Below are 13,084 nucleotides of genomic sequence, written 5' to 3'. Positions count from 1 at the left end.
TTAATCTTGTGGAGTGAAAGAAAACACAATGATCAATCATAGAGAAAGAGAACGATCACCTAACAATACTTCTAATAATGTTGTCTAAGCTTCCTGCTTTGAAAGAAACATGGTCATTCCAGCTAAAGTACTCCTTCTATTATCGCTCCTGTGATGTATGGGACAGTACAAGACACAATCTGACCACAGACGGGAGGTGTTTAGATTTGTTAAGTTTCTTGCTTTGTCCTTATAATTTAACAAGCCCACAGAATGTGAAGCAGTGATTGAAATACACTTAAATATTTTTTCTTTTAAACCTTTTCTATGTTTTCTTAACTAAAAAGAAAAGGACAATTTCTTGCCCACAACAGCATGACTGAAGATTAATCGCTTCCTACTGCAAAGAACAGAGAAGACAATACCAATCTAAAAAGGAAAATACCAATCTAAATTTACTTTCCAAGGCTCCAATCCACATCTGGGTATCTGAAAACATTTAATTTGATATACGTCTTGTGTATCAGAATATGCCAATCTTGCAATAGAAAAGTAAAGTATTTTACAAAACCCTAATTCCACTGCATTTGATGCACCTTTTGATCTCGGTCAAGCTTTCGCTGTGCTCCTTATAATCACGATTTGAACTGCATGTGCATGCAGATTATTATGTCTGTCTTTGAGATACACAAGGTTTATTCTATTTTTAAAGGTAAGTGGGTCAGACTGGCACAATAAACTGATAATACACAGCACTCTTCTTTTTCTATTCTATCAGTCGTTCCATGCTTAATGAACAAATGCTAGAACTGAGTCTTAGTAAAGTACAGAGTGTATGTAAGAGAAGCAGTTCCAAAAGAAAGCAAATTACATTCCTAAACCAACTTGGCCACTAACATAACTTCAGTAATGATGCAGCCTGTCATAATACTGCTTATCATAGAATATCCTGAGTTGGAAGGGACTAGCAAGGATCCTCAAAGTCCAACTCCTCATCCTGCACAGGACCACCCCAAGAATCACGTCATGTACCTAAGAGCATTGTCCAATTGCTCCTTGAACTTTGGCAGGCTTGGTGCTCCCTGGGGAGCCTGTACCAGTGCCCAAACACCTGCAGTGATTGGGTGAAGGATCTTTTCCTAATATCTAACTTAAACTCCCTGAAAAAAAGAGTTTTAAACTCTACCTTACCCCTCCACACTGACCCTAAACAAATCTAGCTACAGTTTGCTGAATTCTGTGACTCTTTACCTTCACTTCTACTTCTACTTCTACCTTTACACTACACAAACATTGAAAAATTCATTTAAATAAGTGGTTCTCTGGCGAGTGATTTCACTGGTGAGCCAGGCTATACCCCATAGCTTGGATACCTAACACCAAGTGCATGTTGCCTCAATCCACATGGTTCAAAACTTGGAATTCTTTAAGAAGGGTGTACATCCACTTTTATGCTCTACAGGAAAAATTCAGAGCTCATCACTTTCATTTAAAATATGAGTGCGAAGAGGAAGGAGACAACAAAAGACCTCATATGAAAAAGTCTCACGACCCTCTATGGGAGGAACAGATCCACTGTGGGCATAAATTGCTGTAACGTCAGGAACTGCTACGACTTATAACAATTCTCACTACAGCTAAAACTGACTCCTGTCACTGTTTCTGAGTTTGTTTGGGTTAAAATTTAACCTTCAGTAGTGAAAGACACGAAAAGATCTTACTCTTGAAAATACTGATTTGCAGGGATAATAAAGAGTCCTACAAACAAACAAACAAAAAAATTAAATATCTAACTGTAACATCTTGGTGAGTTTCTTTTTTAAACCATTAAATATTATAGAGGAAATATATAAATATGGATAGTATAGGGGAAAAAAGTATTAAAAATTTATTTTATTGATGCCTTAAAATCATTTCCTAAAAAAAACCAACAGGTTGCAAAATATTTACCTATGATCCAATATGTGAGCTGCAGACCTTCTGGAGGTCCTTTTGCTTTCAGATAAGGTTTTACATACTTTAATACATCACCTAAATACTCCTGAGTCTTTGCTACCATGGCAGATTTCTCAGGGAGTGTCTGAAGGCCACTGTAAGTTCTACCAACAGCCTGAGAAAAAAACAAAAACATTGAAAGAAATATAAATGAACTTACTAAGTATCTCATGAGATTTTTGTGAGTAATTTCTTTTTCCACCCTCCAGTCAGATATATAGTTCCTTTTCACTAAAATTGTCCTATGAAAGTAACAAAGGGATAGGTGTACAGTACCTTAATGAACTGGACCAGAGCATATTTTGGGTCTTGCTTGAAAACTGATTCTTCAACATGAGCCTTTGAAAGAATGTTTTCTACTTCTGAGAGTTTAAAAATCAGTCTTGTCATTTCAGTCAGCTGCTCCATATAGGCTTTCCCTGATTATTTACAAGAGAGCACAGCAGTAAATACAGTGTACAGTTATGCTTTTAGATTTACTTTAATCCCAAAATGATAAAGTGAAACATTATTTTAAAATGTCTAAAACACAAGGATTCTGCAACCAACTGTATCTCTCCAGACAAAGACCATATTACAGTTATAAGACAGTGAAGAGTATTAAGTATGGATAACCAAGTCTTTCATAGTACTGATGTTTGGGGTTTTTTTCAAAATCTACAAAATGTGTATGAAAAATAGTCACTAGAAGATGTGTTTTAAAGATAATTAGAACTGCAATGTTTTTAGAAGAACTGATGAAGTATTTCTCTAAGAAAGCAAAATATCCAACACAGAATTAATTACAACTAGATTTTTTTTTTCCTTTTCTTTTCTTTTAGGCCATTCACAGCATGATTTCTAACTATTTACTTCAGATTCACTTTTTTTAGAGCAGTTTCTCCATGGGGGAAAATAGCTTGTCTCCTTGGGAGCAAGTTTTTATTCTTTGCTTCCAAGGAAACAAGCTCTTTTATCTTTGTTTGTGATAAATTTGTCATATGCAGAGCAGGCAAACTATCAAAAAATAGCACAAGCAGTGTAAAGAAACACATTTTGTAATTAGGTAAAAGTAAAGGAATACAAACAAAAATACATTTTGTAATTAGCTGAAAATGTTTGCCAGCTTTGCAATATAGAATCGTTACTGCAAACATTAGGGAAATGTGAACACTTACCAACTGTTCGCTCAGCATCTGTCTTGGCCAGAACACCACTTGGTTGATCTATGAACATTTGCAAAACGCATCGAAACCAAGAACGTACTGTCAGAGCTTCATAGGATGTATATCCCATACTAGAAAAAGCTTCACGCAGTGAACTGCATAGGTAGAAGAGGAAGAAAAAGGTAGGGTGATCTAATAAAAACAGGCAAAAAGGGTAGCAGAGTGTCTCATTTGGCTGTAGACATACAGAAAGAGTGCACAGAAACAATTAAAGTAACAGAAAGGTCAACTGGCATTGCTTTTCCATACTCTACAGACTTTGCTCATAATATCCTGATGCCCAAACAGAAAGCACATGATAAATTTGCTAAAGCCACCTGTGGTAATATAAAGACCTATATACACATGTACATGTGTTTTGGCAACATAAAACAGAGTGGAGGGAAATTCACACAATGGGAAATGCCTTACTCTAACAATGTGTATTTGTCTAAACTGATAGTGTACAATGCTGGAAATAGTTTATCTGTAGCAGCCTGGAACTCCATACTGACACTACTTAAGCTACTCCAGCCTTTCATAGAAAGCCAGCCCAGGTGTCCCGCACTACTCTGAAGTCTGCTTCGTTCTAACTACAGTAAAGAGGGAGAAGGTCTGCTTTAGCAAATCAAGATATGTTATGTTCAAAACACATGAAAAGGGAACTATAACAAGGCACCCTGGAGATGAGAAAGGAAACCCCTATACTTGGTAGTACATTACAGACGTATGCATTTATGCATGTATACACACACAAGTATAAATATCACACAAACTTGCTGTATATACTTTCAATCAAACACTCGCTACCGTTTGACCATTCAAGTGTCAGACCAAAGTCACTCAGTGCACAATCCCTGTACTCTACTGTTCCATAATTATGAACTTTTACTTGCCTTACTACAATGAGTAGCTGCTACAGTCACTCTTTGCCAAGCATATCAGCCTCGCATCATTAATTCTTCAGAAACTCCCTGCTAAAAGACAGTGAGTCTGTTCTGCATTCTGTTACCAGTTCCTATCAGATGAGCTCCATGTGTGCTTCAGGTCAGTGAAATTTCTCGAAAGTAGTTACACCTTTTATTTGAGACATTTCCTCCCTGGTCACTCATAGGTACTTCAATTTTAATGAAAAATGCTTGTACCCTTTTCTTGATATATGTACATGTAAATTTACTTATTTTCTACTGATTTTCACTCATGCCTGCAACAGAAAGTCAACACTTCCAGATGGAAACCAAACTGGATTCTGCTTCTCACTAAACAACATTAATAAAGTTGTTGTCTTTTTTTTTTTTGCTTCATTTACTTAAAACCAGAGACAACTGTATATTTTGTCTGAAGATCCCTGATGAAGTACTACTGACAAAGTAAGGAGACCAAATGCAAGGAAATAAAATGAAAAAATGAACATTGTATTCCAGTACCAAAAGAGAAAAAAAAGGATGCCTATGAACTTAATGCTCTTTGCAGTAATGTGTAAACAATTTCAGTCTCATGTACTCTTCATGTACACAGCTAGTCTACCTGGTCACAAAGGCTCACAAAACCACTTTCTGTTACAGTCTCACTCTTATTTTTCTTGCTTTCTGGTAGGTGGGCCACTTTGGCATGTTCCTAAAACTGGAGAATAATATGCTCCTAACCCTTAGAAAGGAAAGAACAATAACTACCTGCTAGAAGCATGGTAAGTGGTCCTTTTAAAACAGTGATCTTATTCACATGCTCAAAGTTAGTTTAAACACTATTTCATCATTTCCTTAATAGGATACAAACTATCATGCACTACACAAGGTGGTTGTGGTAAGAAACTTTCAGGCACTACTGTGAAAGAAATACCAAAGCTTGTGTGTATGTTGCCAGAGCTTACATGGTATGTAACAGTATTGGCAACAAAAGAATCTTTTTACTTTTTAACGGAAAATGTTTGATATGAAAATTATCAGAGTGCAGTAACCATGAAGTCTTAAGATCCCATCACTTAGATACTTTGATAACTTTGGCTCTACAAGTGCCTAAGGTATATGAATCATGCTACAAAAAACTGCTTTCAAGATGACAGTGTTTAGAGTATGATACCTCTATATTCTACCAAAAATGTCTTACCTTAGATACTCATTGCTCTTTTACCAGGAATCTGAGCACCCTACAGCTCTGTTAGTAAGATGGGGACATACCTTTGCCTATTCTCGGATACTTAAGTTTTTATCTAGTTGGCTTGAGGAAATTGATAGGGGAAACAATTCTCCTGGAGGCTGGGCAATGGAAAACCCAACAGTTTAAGGGTAAAATTATCTGCCTCTGCATGAATGCATTCTGTCCCATGCTTCCAGATTCAGGAAGGAGATTCAGGAAAGCAGAGAGTGAAAACACTTAAGAGAAAACCAGAAAGAGTGAGGGCATACACACATATAGGCAAAAGACAAATGTCCATTATCACCTAATTATGGAGCCATGCCTTCTCCTGCTAATTCTCTCAGTATGGATGGAGGAACCTGACACTGTCAGTTCACAAGGCAATCTGCCAGAGGAGGTTAAGTCCCTCTCATTCCTTTCTAAGGCAGTATTTGGAAACAAAGCTTTGAATTCCATCAGAGTGCAAGACCCACTCAACATGGGTTTTCCAGATTGCTGCACAAGTGCTCTAGCCTCTCAGATAGTGTATACTAGATAATTGCATTTTGAGAAGAAATTTTGGCAGCAGAGCTGTATTAGAAACTTGATATGTGTGCACACTCTGCACTTGCTAATGCAATTGTGCTTCCAAACACTTGGAAAAAGGAATTTTTGGCCATGGTTCCATATACCATAAACGTTACCTCAGCTAGCATAAAAATGTATCTGTATATGTCAGGTGCTTAATGAATACTGCCAAGGAATACTTAAGTGATTGTTTTCAATCACTTACTTGAATGTTTACTGGGGGAACTGGAAATTAATCTTAAGAACCTAAATAATTCCAAATTTTCAGTTTAGGTATCAAAATGAACTCGCCTGAAGAATAACAAGATTCAAATTATAAAATTAAATTATAAAAGGGAATTTATATGCCTAACTCTTATTCCATTCAGCATGTGCTAGGTATCTGCAACTCTGAATGAAACTCACCCTATAAAGATCATAGAAGAGAAATATGGCAATTTAGAGGACTGAACACTCCTCTCCCAAGTTCCAAACTGACACACAAGGAACTAAATGCAACTTTTTTTAACACCTCCCTGCAAGAAGGCCACAGTTTCATCTTTGTCAATCACACTTAAATAATCTTTATCATACCCTGACTTACAGTTATGCTCCTTAGTACACTATGTACCCTAAAAATGTGCAATATTTTTCACTTTCAAATACAGTCCGACACAGAAATATTCCCTCTTTCTCTCTCATTTCTCACCTCCCCTGCTTCCAAAACCTGATTCAGAAGCGGGCAAGGCATGGAAAAAGGCACACCACAAAATCTACCACCACCCATCTATCTTAGGTCCACAGGGGTTTACTTAGAGAAAATAAAATTTCTCATATATATAAAAATCTGACTGGATTGTCCTAGTGCTTGAGAAGCTGGAAAGAACCTGGAGCGCCTTACTGAAACATTACCATTTGAAGCAACATTTTCCACAGGTCTAATGAAGGATGAAAAGGTACTGGAAGAACAAGTAGTCACAATTTTTCACCTGTTTTGAATAAGATGACTTAGATATCTTGCCACCAGTTGAGGCCACACCATGTCGTCCCATCCAAACAGCTGCATCATTGATAGAACAGGCTGTGGCTGGAGGTCTGATAGGGCTTTGCTGGGTATATCCAAAGCTAAGAGAGTAAAACCTGTTTTTGAAGAGAGAAAAAGTGTCTTAATATTTTCTCACTACATCCCTGTTCCACTAAAAAGCACTGAAAATTAATTACAATTAATAGTGTGCAGCCTGAGCAACTGTTTTAACAGAGAGTGCACCCATGTTAAAAATATCTCTATCCCAAGCAGTTTTTAAGTCATCAAGACACACTGGCTGCAAAGGAGGGACAATGGATCCAAACATATGCAATTTTAAATAGATTCACAAACCCATATATTATAAATCCTGAAGGCACAACCTGCTTGTTTGTCTTGACCTCCCTTTCTTACCTTCATCCACTACATCTTCCCTTGTACAAGTAAGCATTACTGTGCTTTACAGGGTTGAGTTTTATTTACTTGTTTTGTTGTTTTTACACATTTCTCAGAGTGAAGAACTGTATCTGTAAAGAATTCTCTCAGTAAAAGCTGGTACCTTTGTATTTTTAGAATAGACTTTCACGTATCAAAATTTACCATACAAATAAAGCCCTGTAGACAAGTTTACTCTTGGAAAGGATCTTCATGTAACAGTTGCAGATCAAGAAACTGGGGCAGTACTTTGTGCATAATCTTGTTAATGAAGCATAATGAAGCATGTTAATGATTGCTGTTTCTGTTATGTCTACTGTACAATCTATATCTAACACTATCAGAATAAAAAATACAGTGCATTCTTTATATTGAAAATGACAAGTATACTAAAACGCAGAAAGAAAACGTAATCTGAAATGCTGAGTGGTTATTAGGCTATAGGAAATGAGAAGCATCAAACAAGTCAGGAAAACTGAATTTAGAGGGCAATGGAAAAGGGGCTCACTAGTTCCCAAATTCTCCAATTCAAGTTAGATATACATTAATATTAAAATAATTATAAACCTGCATGCATTGAAAAGATTAATCAGATTGAAAAGGCTAGTTTTCAGAAACAACAATGAAATTATTTTTATTAATGATATAGGGGCAGACTACCTTAAGCCATGAAGGAGTTCACACTTCCTTATGTGCCTTGGAAAAAACAAACTCATACAGAGTCCCCACGCTGCCTTAGGTCAGGAAGCATTTTGTGGCAGCCTTTTTCCAGAGATTTCTGCAGCATCAGCCATAACACAGTTTGGGGAGAAATGGGAGACAGAAACAGTAATGTGAGTCCCGGGCTATTTGCCTGGCAGGGGGAGCAGGAGAGCTGTGACAGCTGCTCTCTCCTCTGGGCTGCAACCTCTAAGGCAAGAGGCTCATCCAGCATGGGAAAGGTTTGCCTTCCTCTGTAGCGCTACCTAACACATCTCTATAAAGCAGGTCACAACTGCACTCCCCTGCTTCACAGAGGAGTTTATAATAGGTTGCTGCTCGTGCTATTTCACTTCGCTAATATAAAATAATAATTAAAAAAAAAGATATGACACTGTAGGAAATGAATGAAGTTTGACATCAACAACCCCTTCCTTTGATTTGTATTGCTGTTTCTCACATATGCTTCAGCGGTGTGAGACCACTACTGTTGCACACTGCCTCCTTCATTAATGTTACCTCCTAACTACCACAGAGCTACTTCAAATGAAGCATCTTGTAGCTTTTCCATTACCAACTCAGCACCCCTGAGCTTGTAACTTTATCTAATTCATATCATGATGGGAAAAAATATTTTTTATTTCACTCCTCTGAATTTTAGTTAAATGGATACAAGATTTCACTGTAACTACAGAATACAATGCTAGCTACAGATGTTAAAGATCAAACTGGGATATCTTTCTATTCACTGCCAAGCTGACTTGTTGCATGTGCAGTTCACACACATATGGAATGTTTACTTCAAGGTTAAACACCTCCAGTCTAAAGCATAATAAATAATTAAAATTTATTATGAAATATTTTTATGACTGTAACGGTTTGGCCAAAAACAACTGTCATATAAGCAACCTTTTAAAAATTGTCATTTTCAAATAAAAAATATTATTTTTAAATATTTAGTTTGTATTTCAACCATACTGAATAGTTCAACACAAAATTATAGTAAACTTTTACAAAAGTATGTAAATATAGTGAAAAACATTATTCTTATTTATATTGTATAACATTTGCAACGTTGATTATAATCTGTGACTAGCAGTGAAAAAGAAGTCAGGCTTGTATAGTTTCAAACCCATTTGGTATTCTCAATCTGTTTGTATCCTATTAAGGAATTCAACACTATAATATTTCTTTGTGTCAAAATATTTAGCATAGAATCTACTTTTTGCATATATTCATAGTTAAATATCTCAAAATACAAAATCCTTGAAAAGTTTGTGACCCAGAAAATAGCACCAAATCCAGTAAGTCGCAGGGGGGGTCAGTGCTAACCTGCAGCTGTATCAGCAAGCTGAGGGGAAGGCGGCATCTGTGACATTCTCTGGCTCTTCAAGTAGGGAAAGAAATTTCTCCAGAGAGCACTGGCGACAGCAAGGTGGTGCTCTTTAGCCACTAATGGAAGCTGTGCGTCTGGGACTGTGTTCCCTAGCTGAAGTCCCTGGCTTACACGTTCGTGCACACTCCTAGGAAGAAACAAAAACAATGTTTACGTTCAATAAATGAAAAATTCACATCTTTTTAAAAGGCATTTACAACTACTTTAAACCATAGAGCCTGGGAACTGAAGGATCATTTTGTGCAATTAAAACCTTTATGCAAAGATATTATGCATTCCAGTTATTTGATGGATGAATGATGGCATATTAAGCACCATAAAGTTAATGTTAATTACTAATGTCAACCATTAATTATATGCTTTTTAATATGTCAGATCAAAATGAGAAATTGGCAGCCTTAAAATGAATATCTGCATTTGGCAACTGCTAGCATGACAAGCAAGTCTGCTTCCAATCCAAAGCCAGGTGCTTCTTTAAAATTTTTGTCACTAGAATTTTTAGGATAGGGTTGTGTTCAGCAAATAATGGCAAATGATTCTGATCAATTGTAAAGCTTCCTTCCAAAATCAGCTTCTCATTTGTAAAACCTCAGCAGGTACGAGTTTAGATAAAAGATTCATTTTATCCTGATGCACTGCATACAATTAGGTTTGACAGCAATGCCCACAGCTTTGTTAGTACAGTAAAGACAAAAGTTACCACTACACATAACTCCCATCTCTTCCGCAGACAATGTGGCATGAATTCAATAAGGCACTCAATTTTCTTTGATTCTTCTAGTACCATTCCTGCTACTTAATCTAATTTGGAAGTTGTGACTTTCTAGAGGTTTAATAGAGATATGTCTGCAGGGAATCAATGTTCTCAGAGAAATGGGAGGGGGGGAGCATTAATAAATTTGTCTGGTAGAGCAGCATAGGAGGCATTACAGTACCGGGCTGATCAACTAAATAACATGCTTATTAAAAACAATCTGTAGGAACGCACTATCATTCCTGTTCCTATTTATCTTCTGGTCAACTCAATTGAGATTGTGCATTAAAGCACAGGCAGCATTATTACATTTGCTTTATTAAATTCTATAAACAGCACTGTAAAGTCAGAGTCAAGATATTTATAAGATAACAGTAAACAGCAGAGGCATTGAGACTTGCCTTAACACTAACATTTGTAGACTATAATATTTTTCCTTAACTGCCATTCTCACAATAGCAACTGTTTCACAAAAATCTTCCCCTAGATCTTTATCCTATGCTCACCCTAATTTGAAATAAACCAAAACAAAAATAGAAAAACTGGTTCCCTTCTGGGAACATGGGAAAATTATGAAAGAATTACACAACTCACAGCACTCATTAGGACATCTGAAATGGAATAATTTTAAATAAAGAGTAGGCTGGCTGCAAGGCCTTCCCATACTAGGGTTGATATTAGAAGCGCATCTCATTATATCAAATTAGTATCCAAAAATTCTGCGAAACACATAATTTAAAACATAAAACATACTGGCTGCCAAAGGTAACGATACCTTATGCCTGCCTGCAGGCATTCATTAGTTTCAACAGGACAGAGAATTGAGCATCAGCTACTTTCTGAATGGCTACATTTAAGCAGACAAGGAAAGGTATGCAATATTTGGAGGAATCGAGTATTTCTTTGAGAGATGACATGAATCCAAACACAGGAACAGAAGCCAGGAATTCTAAACCCAACATTTATTCCCACTGTGGCTTCACACAAATCATACAGCCTTTGTTAGCCTCAGTTTCCCAGCCATGATATTTGGATAGTAAGACAGCTTACCCTTTAAGGATGCTGTGAAAACAATCAATGCTTAGAAACTGAGGATTATATTCAGTATGTCAGGTGGTATTCCTATTTACAAGGCATATTCTCAAGTCAACATGAATTGAAATAGAAGCAAGATTAGCATAAAAAGTCAAGCAACACTTCTTTGGGAGCATCCCCTTATTAAAAAAAGGACAAATAAAAGGGTGAAGATATAGTGAGGTCTAGAGGATAAACAAAAAAAAAGTAAAAGTAAAGCTAAAGAAACAAAAAAATTATTATTGCTTATTACAAAAAAAGTTTAACAGTACAAACAAAGGGCTTTTCGGTTTTATTTTGTTAAGAAAGGAATGTATGATGCCTCATAATGCAGAGAATAAAACTTCTGGGACCAAATTCTGCCCTACTGACATCCAGACTATGCTTTAAAATCGCACAAAGACCTTTTTCTCTCCTCTAAATTGCCTCTCCAAAGACGGGTGCCTTGCATCTCCTTTAGCCATCTATGCAAAGCAGAAGGGTGTACAGACTTCCAAAGTAAGGTAATATATCTCTGTGTCAGTGGAAGGGCAACACGTACAGATCAGTATTTATGTTTATTCATAGTAACCTACACAAATGCTTGCAATAAGGTAAATGCTTAGAATCGATGAGGCATCAATATATGCTGCAGCTGAGGTAGCCAGCTACTTCTACCAACAAGCCCATTTTTTAACTCTATAAAAATATGAATAAATGCAATTTTACTTTTTATTCAGCCTTCTATATTTTTTTAACACTAGAAAAGCATAGCATCAAACATCACTCCATTTCTAGAACTATATCCATTTAGTTTTCCATTGCGTTAAGAGCTCTGGAACCACCAGCTCCCTCATTACAATGGTAACTTGCTGTGGCTTTTCCCTGATTTAAATCATTATTTCCTACTACCGTAAAAAGAGGGTTTTTTTTCTCATTTTGCCATCAGATCAAATAAACTCTGGGTTTATTAAAGAGGATTGTGCTGGATGTATAGGTACAGTAGTAGCATATGGGATTATTTTCTACATCCTACACCTGGTAAGGAACTGCAGCCATTTATTTCTCTGCATGTAGATATTATAACATTATAATCATAAAATGTGACCTTGCAAGCCTGCATTACTAGAATGGAGCCAAACTTTAGGTCTAGCCAGAAGAGTAAAATACAAAATTCAGCAGCCTGCCTAGATGATGGAAACTTTCAAATCACTACTACTCCCTAATCTGCACTGCACACATATTGATATACAGACTTAACACAATGTCATTTGATCTACAAGGATTCAGAACTTCCCATCATGATAGAAGACCTCTCTCCTACCAGCATTGACAAGAGCTACCACCATCAGGCACTCTCAGAGGCTAAGAATACAGATACTGGTTTCTTCCCAGCTCCTCAGCTCCCAGGCCAAGCCTCCTGCTGTGGAGGCCATCCACAGCATCTACAAAACTCAGCTGCTCAGTATAGCCAAGACTAAGCTTGTGAAAGTCTTTTGAAAGGACCCGAATGACCTTTTGATGTTGAAACAAATAAATAATTACACCACCTGAATAATAGCACCATCTGAAAGACCAACACCCTCGGATAAAACTAGGAAATTGGGAAGAGATATATGAGTATTTCTAAAATGATAAATGGTTTTGATGCTTAGAATTTCAACTACAAACACCAGTTACTTCAAGAAAAACTCAGGCAAAGTGAAATGAAGCAAAGCACCATCACACTCAGATTCAAAGAGAGGTAACAGGTGCCCTATGCAGATAAATGGAACTGGAGAAATACCTAAATTTGGAGATTTCTCTTCCAAACATTCTCCTTCTTTTTACATCACTGAGATTATCAACACAGTTATTAGAATCATATAATGGTTTAGATTGGA

At 36.7% G+C, this 13,084-nt stretch overlaps 1 protein-coding gene across 1 annotated transcript in view; it reads right to left on the bottom strand.

The window, feature by feature from the left end:
* The window catches only part of LOC114068253 (protein MMS22-like), a gene marked incomplete at its 5' end in the record, with an annotated part of 69,271 nt that overhangs the window by 16,426 nt on the left and 39,761 nt on the right, over window positions 1-13,084 (bottom strand). Inside the window, 5 exons of the mRNA XM_027904217.1 lie at window positions 1,930-2,089; window positions 2,251-2,393; window positions 3,132-3,274; window positions 6,830-6,980; window positions 9,331-9,521. Of these exons, the coding sequence (XP_027760018.1) occupies window positions 1,930-2,089; window positions 2,251-2,393; window positions 3,132-3,274; window positions 6,830-6,980; window positions 9,331-9,521 (788 nt within the window). The remainder of the gene's footprint in view (window positions 1-1,929; window positions 2,090-2,250; window positions 2,394-3,131; window positions 3,275-6,829; window positions 6,981-9,330; window positions 9,522-13,084) is intronic.

This window comes from Empidonax traillii, unplaced genomic scaffold (genome assembly GCF_003031625.1).
Source record: "Empidonax traillii isolate 1590-97213 ecotype Southwest subspecies unplaced genomic scaffold, ASM303162v1 scaffold1022:size207980, whole genome shotgun sequence".
Classification (NCBI taxonomy): domain Eukaryota; kingdom Metazoa; phylum Chordata; class Aves; order Passeriformes; family Tyrannidae; genus Empidonax; species Empidonax traillii.
This window is presented reverse-complemented; position numbering and strand designations above follow the sequence as displayed.